Here is a 17,663-nt window from a genome sequence, read left to right as displayed (position 1 = left end):
GAGGAAATGCTTTACACGTTCCTTTGCTATGACATTTCATTCAGTTGCTAGGTTGGGTCACTATATTACAGTGATTCTCATTAAAAATATTATGGTGTCAAACTTTGCATCTTTATGGTAGCGACAGTTGTACAGGGAACAAAATGGAAATATGTGCAGTTCAGAACAAAGAGATGAGCATAAGAGAATGTTACTGTTACTATCTCAAGGGTGACATAAATAATTAAGGAAGAGAAGACAATTGCTTCAGGTTTGTAAGAATAGTATGTTGTTTTTCTTGTGAGACAGAGATGAGAGACGCCCATTTACAGATCGAAGTCTTTACACGGCAGATAGTGAAGACGAAGATGACAGGACAAGGTCGAAAAAGACGGCTGTTAAGAGAGAAGTCCAGACCTCAGGATTTGAAGGAGGAGGGAATACAGATGCCCAGAAACCACTGAACAGTAAGCTTCTCTCTAAGCCTTGTCAGTTCAATGTTTTAATGGTCTTGAGTTTACTGAAATTTTACCTAAGTATAGAGAGGATAAACTAATAGATCAGTGAAGTAGCATTAAGTTACAATAATAGATTCGTCAAATATTATTGGTCTACCGAAGAAGCTAACAACAGCATAGAGTTGAAAGGTAAAACTCATCTTTTTATGTTAGTGCCATCTTGAATACTGTGAATACAGCATCTTTCAGAGTGGATGTTTAATTGGTTTTCTAGATGAGTATTTGAGTATAAGATATTTGTTCATTTAGTTTTGTTTCATAATATGAGAGTGCTGATTTTTTGACCAAAATTGCTACATATCATTCGCTCTAGAGAATAAAAGATAAAATGCAGATAATTTCAAGCCCAAGTCATCTTTCATTTTTTTGTTCCATTTGGTGATTACATACTTGCTCATATGATTTTGTGTGTTTTGCTAATGAATGGGTTTATTCCATAAAGGCGAAGAAACATAACTTAGCATTAATAAAATCTTACACTTTCAACCTTAGCAGTTATGTGCAAAGTTGGGGGAGAATTTATCATTATCTGTATGTAAAAACACTTCAGTCCCTTTTTCCAATACTTTATATCTAAACCATCCATCACTAGGAGTTGATCTTCCTTGGCCTTTCTGTAGCCTCAAGTCTTCCTGCCAAGTGTTCAACAGTGCTGATCACAAAGTGTATTAGTAAAGTATCAATATAGAATACCTGTTTTCAGTGCTTATTTTTAATAATGCTATCTGTGTACAGGGACAAGTTGGTTCTTGACATAGTTTCTTCATCTTTCTGTTTAATTATAAAAGTCACATCCTTTCACAGTAGAGCTTACCAGGGGTTCAGAGGATATGTATTAGGAAACGGAGGTCAACATTTATAAGATAACAAGACTCCTCTAGAGACTTGCAGTTCCCTTGGCTTCCTGCACATCTGTAACAACATTTATGAGTCCATTGTCAGCCTGGATAAAATATTTAATTATTTTCACTAACAAAGCAATTTCTAATCCCTGTTGACTGTGCTTCCAAAGGTCACAGAGGACAAGATTTAAAAATCTGCACAGAAAAAACGTCCCTTGTGTGCTCATGAACCAAAAAGGCAAATGGCTAATTGAGTGAAGGCTAGGTATAATGTTGTTTTTCCACTTTAAAAATTAAACTAAGTTTTACACTTGCATTGAAGATTCAATCATATACAGAAATTGTAGATTTTCTTCAAAGTCTTTGCTCTTACTTGATACAGCTAGAATTTAGCAGTTTGCATCTAAATCTAAGAAATGTATTTGGGACTAAAAGTGAATGTTCAGATTGTTCTTCCAGAAATTGAGTACTCAGGACTTTCACTAATATTTGTAATTGAATTGTGAGAGTCTTCATATGTCCCTATTAAGGGAACATCACCTATTTCTGGTTATGTTATTATGCCGTAAGTGAAGGTTGCAGAAAGGGAGAAATTTTTCTTCTGCAGAGAATTCCATAATGGAACAACCTGTTTCTATAACAGGCTGCTGCCTTCCATTGTTCTTACTGGGATTTAGGCCAAGAGGCAAAGTCTATAGAGAGATGCCTTTAAACAGGTCAGACTATACAGCTTTGTGTGTCCTGCCAAGATTCTGGTTCTAAATGGTGACCCAGTGTTATCAGAGAGACAAAGATACAGCATGGCACTTAACAGAGCAAGATACTTCCTGTGGATAGAGGGAAGGTGATTTAAGATTTTTTTTTTCTCAATTTATTTTTTGGGGGGGAATTCACAGTAGGCTAGCCTGATCTTATAGATAATGACTGCTTTCATTCACAGAATTTTTAGAGTATTCTTCACATTCTCTGGTATCATGTGGAGCCATAAATTTACTTGAGGGTAGACTAGTTCTTTATAAGGTAATAACAGTAAATACCAAAGTAATGGAAACAAACAAATAAACAGAAAACAACAAAAATACCCAAGAAAAAACAGTATGTATATTTACACTGATTTTTTTAAAAGCTCAATTACAAAAAAATTACTTTTATTAAAAAAGAGGTTAATTAAAAAAGGGGTCCTGTGTTCTTGGGAATGTCAGTAAGTGTATCTGAAGCCTGCATGTGAAGGGTGAGAAAACAAGAGGCATCTTTGGTGGGGGAATGTAGAAAACAGCAACAAGAAAACAAATGAAAAGGGCTGTTGGTCTTTTTTTTTTTTTTTTTTAGGGGAGTTTAGAGGAACGCAGTTTGTGTGGCATTTTGAGCAATATAAGGCAGAAAGAAAACTGGGCAGGTATTCTCTGATTGCTTTGCCCACACCTTGCAAAATAAAGAAGGGTCAATGGTTTGGCTTAATGTGGGAATATTGGCACAGCCAAACTGGATCAAACCTGAGACTCATACAGTTTGTTACATATGTTAGTACTCAGTCCCAGATGAACCAGAAATGTCTCAGTAATGTTAGGTGGCTTTAGCAGTTCAGTCTAGATCATATTGCCAGATAATAAGTAGATGACAAATAATTTGTTTCTCCCTAGCAGGGTATCAGTTAATCTCTATGAGAAGGCAAGATGGCTTCTGAAGTATGAGATTCTGTGTTAGCATTACTTCTATAACTCTAAGTATTTTCTGTATTTAACTAATTATGTACTTGTCCAGTTCCTATTCTGTCTTGCTACATCATTTGCCTTCTCATAGATTTTTGTGAAGGCTTGCATTTCTTCTTTATAGTTTTGTTGATTTAATGTTAGGCATTTCCAATTCCACGAGACAGTAGTTCCTGAGGAGCCTTCATTAATTGTATTTTTTTTTAAATTGTGGTTCACTATTTACACATTAAGTTTTGGCTAAGATCTGAAGCTCCACCTGTGAGCATATTTTCATGTCCTTAATTGTTCTTGCCCCTTCCTTTGAATCATCTCTAACTTTGGAGCAGTGTTTTGTTTTTTTTTTTTTTTTTTTGAAAAAGGCATGATGCAGTACTCCAATGGAGAATTAAATTGAGCTATGTAATGGTGTCATTCTCTGTATTATCTATTTTGTTGCTTATCCTAGAATCTTGTTTGTCTTTTTATTACCTTAAGCCAAAGACTTAAACTATCATCAGAAATCCCTTGGTGGTGTTGTTTATTTTATTTTTTTTAAAGCTATAGTCATTTAGAATATTTATGGTCATATGTTGAACATTATTTGGCCTAAATTCATTTACAGTTGTGTTGCTCATTTACTGTGTTTGGATATCCCTCACAGCTCTTTCTAGTACTACCTTAAGTTCCAGGTGTTCATTGTATTCACTTTCTGATACTCTGTTTCATTCTTAGCTTTCTTTTGACTCTTATGTATGATGTAATGACTCTTTCTGCTTATGTAGTGTTTAGAAATTAATGCTATCACTTGGAATATGTTTGCCTGTTTATGAGCTTTGCCACAGTCCACAATAGAAACAAAATCCTACTACAAGTAGGGTATCAGGTACATCTTTAATGCTTAAATAACTAATGAATTACAAATTATTGCATTCTCTTTATGTAGCCGCATATTAAACTGTTAAAAGCAAAATACTTTAACTATACTTGTCTTTGTTTCAGAACTAATTTCTGATCTGTGTTAGTACTTAATATATGGTACTTGTTTCAGTTTCCTAGCTGAGACTTTTAAAAAAGCAACATAAAACTTCTCAAGTGCTTCTTTATCCACTAGCTTCTTGACAAACATTTATAAACTCGTTATTTTTTCACTGAGTCATAGCTTTTCTCCAAAGCATATTTGCTAGATAAGCTGCATATTATAGTCTTCCATTAATTTGTACTTAACCAAGACTTCAGCCAGCAGCATGGACACAGGTATACAGTATTGGATGATTCTGAACACCTACAATTTGTGGTTTGGAACATAAGCTGTCTTAAAAAGTGAATACTTGTGATAGCAGTTTAACTACTTCGTATTCAAGTTCCTTCAGCACTTATAGAAATAAACCATGTGGACTACTAGGTGGATGTATTTGATAGATTATTGTGTCATGTGCCACTATTTTTGATGTCTATTTTGACACTTCATTCTCTGATTGTACTTTATCTTACTACTAGCAAAAAGTGTCTAAGGTTGGTATTTCCTTTTCACCCCTACCTTTTCAGTTCTCAATGTGATGAAAACCAATACATGTATATTGTGTGTCATCACAATAATATTTTAAGCTTCTGTGACAGGTCTTCATTTTAACTCCCGATTGACAGTTCTGCAGTGACACAAAACATTCAGAATATTGCTAGTGAACTGTGATGTGAAAGAAAAATTGCAAGTAACGCAGTGAAATATATATATACATTTACCTTTAAGTCATTTAATATCCTCTGACTTTTATGATGAGTGTTTCTCTGACTGCTCTTATTTTAAAACAAGGAAATTTCATGTTTAAAGAATTTAAGAATGATACTGAAGATTACTTTTAATCTGTAGAATTGCAACTAGTGAAACCTACTCCGTTCTTCCTGAGACACGCTTCTCACTCCAATCTACATATACAAAAGCAGGAATCAAATGAGGTGCTTCTGGTTGTCAGTGTTCCCATCTGTAAGAGAGAGAAAAGATTTGTGCTCCTGCTGCACGATTTCTCTTCCACTGGCTTCATCCAGTGAGCCAATTCACAAGGCTATTGGTCAACAGTAGACAACTCAGAGTTTGAGGAAACTTGACTTGTGAGTCAGATCAGTATGGGGTTGTGCTTTCTTTATAAAGACTGTTAAAAAGATCAAATGTGAATTTTGTGTTCTTTACTTCCATCATAATTGTTAAATATTACTTGTAATAAATGTTGGGTTTTATATATTTTTTTTTCTCTCCGTAGTGTTCTTTGAAAGTGTGAAATCAGAACTCAGGAATGGATCCTCAGAGTACTCTGATATTTCTGATTCAGAAGAATCTGAGCCTGATTGCACTACACAGGTATAGCTAGAAGAAGTCACAAAAGTTAACAAAGCAATTAAGTATACTTTGCGAACTTCAAATTTATGTGGGCAATAACAAAATATTTAATTCTTGTTCAAGACACTATTTCACACTCTACCCTTCTGTCTCATTCTTCATTTTTTCTAGTACTGAGGAAAATGGCAAGATGTGCCTTTTGAGCCAAATATTATGATCTTGTTTACCATTAATGTGGGGTTGGCAAAGGATGACCCTGCTCTGGAATGTGCAAAGGCTGAGAAAATAGATAATAATTGCTTTGTTTATTTCTTCCATAATAAATGTAACTTTCATCATTAGAATTATAAGTGTCTACCACACTCATTTTAGAGAATAGTTAAATGAAAACAATCCTATAAACCTTCAATTTTTAAATAACCTTAACTGGCTAAACACTAATGAGGTGATTTAGACTGCTCATAAATGGAGATCTTCCATTTGAATGCCTACACTGTAGTGATTTCTTTGCAAGTATACTAAATATTTTTGTTTACAAGCATGTAGCCACCTTTGGATCACTCTCATTGAATAAAATGTTCTGTATTAGTGCAACTGTTTTCTTATTTTTACTATATCCTGCTTCCTAATTTCTAATAATATTTAGCATAATAATTTTTGTTTGCTTTTTTTTGTAATGATATATCCAAAATGAAGCATCTCAGTAGCTCCTTTAAATCCTTTTTATGTTTTTATATTGTAGAGAAGAAGATCTTAGCAAACCAAGACAACTTTTATTTTAAATTAACATTGAACTGTAGTTACAATGTAATTGCTCATTTATGTCACTTTACAAGTGTCAAGGATTAACAAGATGCTCCTAGGAATGTAGCTATTGTTTGAAAACATCCCTTGGTGATCTGTTGCACTGACTTAGTCATTCCAGTTATGTTTTGATGGCAGGGATAGTGGTAGCAGTCTTGAAGAATTATGATTCCTCCATGTTTTGATCTTCCACTCTGAAGCCTTTTATTGAGTATTATGTATAGTCTTTGGCTTGAACGAGAAACTGTTACCTGGGACAACATGTGTCTCATTATAAGTAATAAGCATCACTCTGGGCAGCTCCTTGGAACCATAGTTCCATAATTTTTTCCTCTACTTCATATATAGAAGATAAAGAATAGTCAATACTCTCTTTAAAGAAATTTGTGCAATGCAATGATTTGTGCGTGGCATAATATGTGTAGTGTTTTCTGGAAGAAATTAGATTTGGAGATGCTTGATTACTGGGGCATGTAATCCCTCAGTATTGCAATACTTGGATATATAACATCTCAGTTACTCTATTCAAGTTAATTGCTTTCTGATTTATGCACACACATATATATAAATGTATATATATATAAAGATGGACCCAGAAGCTTTGGATTTTTTATTTAGCATAAATTAAAGTAGCATCTCTATTTTAGGAGGCATGATGACCTTTCAATGTACTGTTTGCTCTTGTTCCAGCAGAAGGATTCCTCCACAGAGGAGTCAGAAAGCTCAGGTGATGAACAGAAACAGGAAGTAACATCAAATTTCAAAGAGGAATCTAAGGTCACAAGAGACCTTTGTCAAACTACTCAGAAGCCATCCAGAAATGAAACTCCCAATAAAAAGTAAGAATATTTTCTGTGTTCGTTTATAAATTACTGTTAGACCTTTTCGTTCAAATATTTATGGTTTCTCTTTATATGAATGCAAAAATCATTCATTTGGAGAAATATAGGATTCTGTTTTTTACTGCTTAATACTCGTGTATTTTTCTAGGGAATGTCCTACCTCGACAAGTACAGAAGAAGAAGCTATTCAGGGCATGCTTTCTATGGCAGGATTGCACTATACCACATGTTTACCAGGTCATACTCAAAGCACAGACTGCACAGATAAAAGAACCTCTCTTCAGGAACACAGAAGCTATCCCAGAAGTAGGCATAAAGACAGACAGCCATCTCAGAGTCACAAAGCAATGGAATGTGGTAGGTACCTGAATTAATTATGCTGCTGCTCTCTGCTGTTGAACAGACTGCTCAGAAGAAGCATTTAAATATTTAAGATCTGTAGTTAAGCTTTTAAGTAAACCAGACATCTTTTTAAAAGGTGGGCTTTTTTCGGTTTTGCTATAAAACGTAAGTATACTTCATAAAACAGTGGCAAACTTAGCTTGAGAGGTCATCAAAATGCATCTACTGAATATTGCCATTTAGAAGTTTCATGGCATTTTTACAAGAGTGAGGAAGTTATGGCTAGACAGAAAGTGTAATCTCCTTCAAAAAGGATTGACAGCATCTACATATTTGCAACTTGCATAGCATGTGTATTACTTAGATATCAACAGGAATCTGCTTGATGGCTTTCATGTATTTTGGAAAGCACATTTGGCTTTACTCATGAAATTCTGCTATGAATGCAGTGCATTAAAGGAGAATCTAACCTTGAGGAGAATTCAGAAGTAACTTTTTTGTCAGAGGCATTTTGATGTCTCTGTGCCTGTGGAAAATAGGCATCTGTTAAATGAATTTTGGGAATGACAGACAACAGAACATTAACACTAATTCCCTCAAAGGAATCAAATTCAGGTTTTGGAACAGAGAGGAAAAAGTAATTATGTGTGAAAATTCTTTGCATGAGAAGGAAATGAAAGAGGATTATAGCTTGGCTCATGTGAAACAAATAGAAACCCACCAGCAAATAGGGTGCTAGGTCAAAGTACTAATAATACATTCATTTTTTGTTTAAGTAGAAAACAGAAAAGCCTGATGTGATGTCATGGACAATGTTCTGGTACCTTAAGCTGTAGGTCCTTAAAAACCTACCAATCAAGTAAATAAAAACAGAAAATAAATGAACAAACAAAACCCGAACAAACAAAAAACAACCAGCCAAACAACAACAAAAAACAGCAACCACCAAAACACACAGACATACACAGTGTGTTACTGTCTTTATACCTTTATTAAAAATGTAATATCTAGGTTACTATCATTGTGGTAGGTTTACTTAGGCCAGCAGCTAAGCACCCACACAGCTGCTTGTTCCCTCCCCCTGCCCTGTGGGATTGGGGAGAGAGCAGGAAAAACAAAAGTGGGAAAACTCATGGGGAGAAATAAGGACAGTTTAGTAAGTGAAAGAAAGAGAAAAAGAAACAAGTGGTGCAAAGGCAATCACTCACCACCTCCCACAAGCAGACTGATGCCCAGCGAGTCTCTGAGAAACAGATTTGAAGACAGCCTTCGCTCCTGCTCTCTCCTCTACCTCAGTTCTTATTGCCAAGCATGATGTGATATGGCAGAGAATATCCCTTTGACCAGTTCAGGTCAGCTGTCCTGGCTTCGTCCTCTTCTAGTCTCTTGCTTACTCCTAGCCTACTCACTGTAGGAAGGCAAGAGTGCTAAAAAGAGAAAGCTGTGACCCTGTCCAAGCACCGCTCAGCAATAGCCAAGACTTCGGTGTGCTGTCAGTGTAGTTTTAGCCACTAATCTAAAACGTAGCACACTGTAGTTTGTTATGGGGAAAAAAATCCAGCTAACATAGTATATATCACCAGTATGTATCACTGGTGAAGGAGATGAAACTGCATAACTCTTAGTGTAGCGATATTTAGCAAAATCTTTCAGTGTCAGAGTATTAACCTCTAAATTTGAATTGAATTGATGTTTTGGAATACCCTCAATTTTAGAAGCTAACTGTATAGCATATGTTATCAACGTGGACACTTCTAGTATAGGCCTGTTGGCTTAGATCTTGTTCCATATGTTGTGTGTGAGTAGCCCATCAGTGCTTAGAAAGAAAACACTGCCTGTAAAGGAAAGACAGTCTTGGTCTTTGTACGAGCTACCCATGAGACAAAGCCATGGTAGAAAACTGAACAGTATAGTATAGCAAAGAAAGTAGAATGTCCTCAGCATCATTGTTTTCAAATTTGAATGATTGTGTTTGTCTGACTGTCTTACAGAGGTATATAAATCTTGAATTAGTTCTATTTATATTGTGAAATTGTTTTCTGATTTAGTGTGTAGAACCAAACAGATTTGACAGCTTTTACTTGCTATCTAGGAAAATTTTCCATTATATTTTTCTTTCCTTCTTGCCTTAATTTTAAAGTTATTCAAATGTATAATTGATTTTGTACTCCTAATTACTGATTTCAAAGTTTAAGCTTGTTGAAATTCTCTTTAGGTAGGTCTGTGAAGGAAGAAGAAAGACAATTGGGAACTTCAGCATGGGCTAGACACCTGAATGAAGCCTCGAGGATTACCCCTCAGGTAAAGCAATATTTTGAAGCAATATTAAAGCAATATTAAAACGTTTTGAGCATATTTTTATAGGAAAAAGAGGTCGCAAAGTTGTAGGCACAGAAAGTTAAGTATGATGGGATAGGTCTTTACATACTGCAGAGCTGATAATAGATGTTTGTGGTGCTCATAACTGAAGATTGTATTTCTGTCATGGTCTTTTTTTTTATTTCCTCTCAAACTTTCTTCCATTATGGTGGCTAGTATAAAGATGTTTAGTATAGTATCTTGAAAAAATAAATATATTACAAAATCTGAATTTGCATGCAGTCTAACTGGAGAAGAACTATATTGTTTGCTTGTTATTCTTAGCTAGAGCATCAGAACAAGTGGAACTTGTCAGTAGCGTTAACAGTAAATAAATAAATTAATAATAATTTAAAAAATACCTAGGAAATTGATACTACCGAACTGATAAAAACCTAAAAGCCAGCAGGTAGGAATATTTTGCTTGCTGATGTCCAGGTGGAATCCAGCAAGGAATGTATAAATGAAAGATTGCTTGTCTTACTCTCTAACATTGTTGTTTGTTTTCTTTTTGATAAGTGTCTCTGTTTCTAAAGCTGTATATGCTGGAAGTATGAAGAACAAATCAAGTTACAAAATAACAGTGCTGTTTAATAACTGTATTTTAACTGCATGCTTTGTAGGTTTTTTTTAAGAACATCTAACTACTTAACAATCTTTACAGTTGGTGATCCCCTATTTAGTGTTTGTTGTCCCATCAGCTGGATATTGAAAACAAATAAACAAGTTACTTGTTTAAGTAGTCAATGGTTATGGTATGGCTTGCTGTACTGGCCAGTTTAATTGACAGCAATTGCATTTGTTTTGATTACTGCAAACTAAAATCAGAAAGTAGAAAAATTGAGTACCCTGGTATGTGTAATTAATCTATAGCATTGTCCTTAAGTGAATATGAAAAAGCTTGCACAGAGATATTATACTGTACTTATATATCTTATTTTTAAGAGGAATCTGTCCTAGAGGAAATGATGGAATCATAAAGTGGTTGGACACTGGTGACACTGGTGGAGTTGCATCTTCTTTTTCAAAGATATAGTAGTGGGATTAGAAAAGCTGTAGTGAATTTGAATCCAGAAGCTATTAACTTCCACTTTTTTCTTCCCCCCCTCCTTTCCACATCAGGATACAAATAAAACACAAAAATATATCAAGAAAGAGGGTGCATCTGAGGCTAATCATAAAGTTCAGGAAAACCGAAGTATAGTCCACAACAATGGCCTGAGTTTTCAGCATGGCAAGTATACACGAGACTCCAATCTAATTCAAGGAGAATGCCGGCTGAGTGATGGCAGCCTTAGCCCTGACAGGCCATATGGTGAAACGTCCTTGTCTATACCACTTCACCCAACGAAGAGGCCAGCATCAAATCCACCCCCTATCAGTAACCAGGCGACAAAAGGTAATGTTTATCTCTGCTGTCCTCTTGCTAGGGAAAGGGAGGTGGGAGGTGGTGGGACAACAAGCACCTGAGAAAAGAACCCTGTAAACATCAAAAAGAGCTGTTAGATGCAGAAAGTGCAAAACGGACAGGCTTAGACCTTGAGGAAAAATAGAAAATTGGGAATCCTTTGGATTGTTAAATATTGGCTTAGAATGTGCGGAGGAGGGGAAAAAAGAGATCTGACTGACTGCTTGGCTAATAGAACCTGTCATTGTTAGCACTGCATCTCTGCAGGTTTGTCTGTCGTGCATTCATTATATTACAGGGAACAGAACAAAGAGAACCACAGCTATACTCTGAAACACTGGCCTGAATCAGATTTATTTATCTAAGTGAAGGTTTAAAAACTGTGACATTAAAAAAAAACAACAACAAACACGACAAAAAAAAACAAACAAAAGAAAACTGATGATCATTCTGTTTAATTTTTAGTTTCTAGTTTATTTTGCATATTTTACTCAAGGGAATCATTTACTTGACTAGAATTCAGGGAGCTTGGCTTAAGTTCTCCCCTACCACACCCACTGCCCTTCCTTAGACTAGAAATATTTGGAAATAGTACAATAGCATTATTTATGATAATGCTAGCAGAAGTATAGGGAAAGGAACTCCTGCTGTTCTTAGAATTCTGATTCCTGTTTGCTTGCTCCAAAACAGACAGATGAAGAACATTTTTTGGAAAGTGTGATTTAGGTGAAATCTTTGCCTGCTTCAGCTCTAAGTTCTTTTCTTTGTTCTATGATAATAAAAATTTGTTCTGAAATTCCCAATTGAAGTACTTGATTTATTTTTTCAGGCAAACGTCCAAAGAAAGGAATGGCAACTGCTAAACAGCGCCTTGGGAAGATCTTGAAGCTGAACCGGAATGGCCATGCACGCTTCTTTGTTTAATGTAGCTGCTACTTCTACTACTGCTGTCTTTCCTACACAGACCAGTATTGAGGTCGACAGAGCCTGGAGCTGCTGTTTTTCCTCTGCTTGAAGCAGACTTGCATGTACCGTATAAAACACTGCCTGATGAACAACAAAAACAAAAAAAAAAAAACAAAACCCACAACCCAATGCTGCATTTTCACTGTGCCACACCTGCTCAGCAATAACCATATGGGAATGGGGAAATCTTCGGAGAGACATGGACTGTGAGAATTAGTCTCTCATCAGGGCTTGAATATCATTTGTTGCTGGTAGTTTCTGACCTAATTCATGAGGGGAAGATGATGAAGGTGGTTTATCAATAATTTATTTCTGATAGATTTTGACAACTTTTAAATTCATTTTAAAAAACTATTTATTTGGAAGACTTTTTTGTGGGGTTATTAATTTAGATTTAAGAATGTGAAAGTTTTTTATTGTTTTGATAATGTATGTTTGGTGCAGTGGAGAGCCACATTAATGGTGATTATTATTCTGGACTCCTAAATTTGATATTCAGGTTATAGTCTTAAATAGGGATGAGATGCATTATTAATTATTTTTAAATTAAGGCTTCTGGAATCTTATTTTTTTTCCTGCTCTTTATAAGCTATTGGCTGGGCTTCTGTTGATTTGCAAGGTGCATATTCTCTGCCAGCTTGGTTATTTTTTGACCTCTCCTCTTTTATACAGATTTATTTATTTGATGGACTAGAGGAGACTCTCTTAAAGACAGAAGATTCTTCTTATGTCAGTCCAGTAGCTAACTTGCTTTAAGCCGCACCCCTTTCCTCCAAATTGGAGTGCATACTTTTCCTCCTGATGTGGTGTTTGATTTATCTCTGATGATTTTCGTCTGCAAAAAGGTCCCTGAAGTTGCATTTGTACAGGTTATTCAGAAGTTGGTACAGGGGAGGGAAACGATACGTCTTCTTGGAGGAACGGGGAGCTCAGTTAAGTTACATGTTTTTCCACAACGCTTACTCAGTAATAACTCATAAGATACATTGTGGTCTTAAGATTTGGCATATTATTTAATGTAGCATGAAAGAAGCATTAAAATTATTATTGTACTTCAGACATTTCAGTGAAGATCAGGAAGGCAAGAGAATCTGTGTTGCTTTCAAAGCTGGGCATGACAGCCAATTAAAAGTCTTAACTGGTGCGCATATAAGCGTTAAGTAGCTTACTGGTATCAGAATGATCATTTGTGTCAAGCTTCCTTCAGAGCTGATAGCAAATGCTGATTCTGAATTATTGTAAATAATTTTGGTTTTAAATTTGTATTTTTCTGTAATATAAAATTAAATATTTAACTTTTGAGGGTCGGGGATGAAGGCAGAAAGGGGAATACTTGATTCTGGAAAAAGGGCATTTTGCAGGGTCCAGCCAAAATGAAAACATTAATGTGCTAGTGACAACGATTTTTTGTTGTTGTTGTATATTTTTTTGTTTTGTTTTGAGTGATTTCCTAAGAGTAAAATACTCAGGCATAGTTATCCAATTTTTTGAACTGATTTAGATTTCCATAACCAGTTTTTCCTTCCTCCATATTCTATACTGAAATAGTTTTCTCGTGTTGTAATTTAAAAACAGATTATCTTGGACTTTCCAGAATATTTGTGCAGAGTTATTTTCATATAGACTAGATTATGAATGCCTTTAAAAATTTATGGAAATGGTTCTGATGTCAGGTGGTTTTGATTGTTGCAGGGTCAAAACTTCAGCACTATGTTATCCTGTTTCTAAATTGAGAAACATCAAAACATAATGCAACTGCAAATAAATTGGGTAGTTTTCATGGCCTAACTTCCTCTGGAGCTTCAAAATTATAATTTAAGTGTTTTTTTTGTTTGTTTGTTTGTTTTGGAGCCCCTCTTTAACTTTATATTGACTTGACTTTATATGCATGTGTGTGTGTCTGTGTGCGTGAGTATGCATATGAATGATTTTTTTAAACCTTTTTTTGTTTGCTAGCTATGATTTCACAAAAGTAGATATTTCTTCCACCCCCATCCCCTGGAAGAAGAACACCACTGGCTGCATTCAGGCTGTTTTCAGTCTTTTTTTTTTTTTAATTACTATTTTTTATTAATGCAAGCTATTTACCTTGTTTAGACTGTTGGGAATGGACATAACAAAAGATTGCTACAAATCAGAAGATAAGCTAAGAGGTACTCTCTGGTGCTGAAAGTGACAATAAGTACTTGCTATTCTCAGGTGCTATGTTTTCCAGATGGAGATAGTCAAAAGAGAATATTTTAGCTATCTTCTAACATGTTCTCATCAAGGTAATAAATCAAAGAAATAAACTATGTTGTCAGTGCTAGTTAAAATTATATACCATATAAATATACTCTGTGCTTAAGCTTGAGCAAATAGATTACTGCCCACCAAGCTTTGAAATCTGTTTTAGCTTTAGCATATTGAACCAAACTGCTTCCTTCTTGCTGGCTGTGTAATTTTTAAGAACAAAAATTTCCAGTTTAGGACAGCAAGCAGATTCAGAATAGGAGGAATGAGCCATCTCTCCTTGAAGGCAGATTTCAGAGAACACTAATCGGAAATAGAAGTATGCCAGAATAGAATCTGGAGTAAGGAATTTTGAAGTATGGAATAAGTGTGCTTGTATATGTGACAGGTTTATACAAAGTTTCTTTTCTGACCATCCATATTATTTATCTGTATCTTACTATTGGAACACAGACATGGCTGGACCCATATATATTATTTCTTCTTGTTTTTATCCTTTCTTTATTCTGTTTTCTACTTTTTTTTCCCAAAGTGGCTCTCCGCTGTTGTTGCTGTTGTGAGTTTATGTAATAGTCTCTTCGCAGGCTGTCAACAGGCAGAGGTTAATTCCCATTTTCTTCAGATATCCATGCTTCCAGCAGATGTTAACTCTGATGTTCCACCACAGAACAAGCAATTTAAAAGAAATTGCCATTATGAGCAATATTTAAAAAAAAAAAAAAAAGGAAAAAAAAAAGTCTAGTCTCCTGGTAGCTTATGAAGAGGATGTGGTAACCTCACTTGTTTTGTGTACTTGTTTGTAGGGGTATTTTTGTGTTCTAGGTGAAAACACTACTGCACCAATCTTTTTGTAGATGGACTGAACCTTGTGTTGTAGTAGTGGAGGGAAAAAGCCCTATTTTTTTTCTTGCTGTATCACTTGGGATGGGAGAGATGGGGGAGTGGGGAGCACTGACGTGAAAACTCAGAGAATTAAGCCTGGTATGGTAACTCATTTTGAAGGAGGATCTTTTTTGAAAAGTCAGTGAACTTGGATTTTACATAAAAACGTACTTTTATTTTTTTGTTGATAGACCATACAATAGGAAACGAAATACTGTAATGGTTTTCCCATTCTCTTAAGTTCTCACGTTCCTACAACTAGGAAAAAAAAAACAAAAAACAGAAACAAAAAAACTGAAACAAAACAACCAAAACATGAAAATGGAAAGACCACCTAGAAACTATATCAATGACTCTTCCAGCAACTTTCCCTTTTCTCCCTCTAGACTTGCTAATAAACCCTGGCTACAAGGTAGCCTTTAATGACCTCTGAGGTAGATTACCTATGCAACCTATAATACTCTACATGAATCCATTTTAAAGACAATTTTGAAAGGGTTAGATGTTGAGAGTTACAATTATTGCTTTCTGATCACATGGGGAATTTTTGGGGGGTTTTGAAGTGTTTTTTTTTTCTTGGTTTTTTTTTTTTTGGTGGTTGAAGTGCTTGTGTTACTTCTCATAGCAAAATAAGAGAGCACAGTGTCATGATTGCCTTTTAGAAGCTTCAGCTTTCTCTAGGCTTTGCTATATGGCATCAGCTGCCTTCATCCTCATGGCCATGAAGTTGCAAATGTTGAAACTTTTTTTCAGGGTTTCAGAGTTAGGGCTGGCCTGAAGTCTGCTAACTGCTTTTTTTGGCGATTGTGGAGACTAAGCAGAGCTGAAGCTAGAATGACCTGGTACTACAAGCCTATAACTACTGCCCTATTTAGGCTCCATATGCCCACCTATCCCTTCACACTCCCACCACCAAGTCTAGCGTCTTTTCAGAGTCTCATTCATGTAATACTTCCAGACCATTAAAAGCTGGGACTGAGTGAGCCTAGAGCGAACTCTCTTTCTCAGAAGAAATATAAATGGAACCCAGGGCCTTACTATTTGTGGTTAAACAAGATTAAAAGCTGCGACATCCATTTTTTTCCAAAAACAACCTACGGTAAAAAAAACACCCTAGTAGCCCTCTTTGTGGGAGCACAAGAGTGATAAGTCATGCAGCGGATGGGAAATACAAGTAGCACTGATAAGGAGATGCGCCTTCTTCATAGGCTGCATTTCTGTTTGGAAAAAAGGACTTTTTTCTACTTTTAATATAAATTAAGCCATAAGAGTTTCATGCTGTGGGAAGGGAATGAAAGGGATCACTTTAAGAGATTATATTGATATGTATTGTCACTTCTGCTGGGAAATGTCTATTGCTGCCAATACTTTGGCAAATCTTTTTTTTTTTTTTAAAAAAAAAGGAAAAAAACCATGAAATTTGAGGGGAAAAAAAGGGGGGGGCTAGTTCTTGGCTATATTTACTAGTTTTGTAGTAATGTTTTGCTGGCCTGTTTGTCTTTTCCTCTCCTTTTTCTACTCTGATAGTCTAATTTCTGTCTTTCCTTCTAATGTCTATGAAAATATTAGCTTGTCTGCTTGGTAGGGGTCGGTGTATGTGTGTCTTCCTTTTTACAGAAACGCACTACTGTGTTAAGTATTTGGCTGGGAAATGGGATGCTGCAGCTTTAAGAGCATTTTTTCAATTCATAACAGTATTTCCCATCCTCTTTTGCCTGCAGGCAGGGAAAGTGTATGTACAGTATTTATTTTGTTTTGATTTTACTTTAAATTTGTAAGTTTCTATAAGTAGTTCACATTGATTATTCTAGGGGAGGACAAGTGGCTTTGTTTAAATTTGTATTTGATATTCATAGTTTCCACTTTCTGTACTTTAAAATACTGAAATTAAAAAATTGTATTGCTTATGTTTTGATTTTAGCACTCTAAAGTGTTTAATTTCTTCAGTCTTCTCATTCACTTCAGTGTAAATACAGAAAACTGTACAGAATGTGCTTTTCTAGGCCCAGTGTCTGTGCTCTTTACTCACGGCGTTTTTAAGAAGACATTTTCTGGAGAAATGTGAGAAGGAATATTCTCATACTGTTCTTTATTTTTCAAAGTGCAAATCTTGTTTCAATCCAAGTATATTATATGGCAGCCAATTGCAATTTGTGAAGATGTGTATATTCTTTCTGAGTCTTAATATAAAAGGGAGGTGGAAGTGTTCTGTGATCTGTCATATTAGCAAATCAAGAAAAATAGAGGTGTAAACTCTAAGCAGGGTGTCAAAAAAAAAAAAAAAGATATTTCCATGTTCTTCTTGCTCTTGGTTTTTGTTCAGGTTTGCCTCGAGCTACTGATGACTCATTTCTGAATATCTTTTTTCTTCAAGTGGTGTGCTGTTTCTGCAAGAAGTGATTTCTCTTGCACACATCCACATAGTTTGTCATATTCACGGATGGCTTCCCTGCTCATTTCTCCCTCC

The 17,663-nt window shown here is 35.5% G+C and overlaps 1 protein-coding gene across 2 annotated transcripts in view; it reads left to right on the top strand.

The window, feature by feature from the left end:
- KDM7A (lysine demethylase 7A) overlaps window positions 1-17,405 on the top strand; it is a 63,724-nt gene extending 46,319 nt beyond the window's left edge. Inside the window, exons 14-20 of one of the 2 annotated variants that reach the window (XM_066997925.1) lie at window positions 289-446; window positions 5,286-5,383; window positions 6,860-7,005; window positions 7,157-7,369; window positions 9,570-9,651; window positions 10,831-11,107; window positions 11,946-17,405. In XM_066997925.1, coding sequence (XP_066854026.1) covers window positions 289-446; window positions 5,286-5,383; window positions 6,860-7,005; window positions 7,157-7,369; window positions 9,570-9,651; window positions 10,831-11,107; window positions 11,946-12,040 — 1,069 coding nt within the window. In that variant the 3' untranslated portion in view covers window positions 12,041-17,405. Of the gene's footprint in view, window positions 1-288; window positions 447-5,285; window positions 5,384-6,856; window positions 7,006-7,156; window positions 7,370-9,569; window positions 9,652-10,830; window positions 11,108-11,945 lie in introns of both variants that reach the window. The other variant, XM_066997918.1, reaches the window with a different exon arrangement.
- The last annotated feature ends 258 nt before the right edge of the window (window positions 17,406-17,663 follow it).

Source organism: Anser cygnoides, chromosome 1 (assembly GCF_040182565.1).
Source record: "Anser cygnoides isolate HZ-2024a breed goose chromosome 1, Taihu_goose_T2T_genome, whole genome shotgun sequence".
Taxonomy (NCBI): Eukaryota; Metazoa; Chordata; class Aves; order Anseriformes; family Anatidae; genus Anser; species Anser cygnoides.
This window is presented reverse-complemented; position numbering and strand designations above follow the sequence as displayed.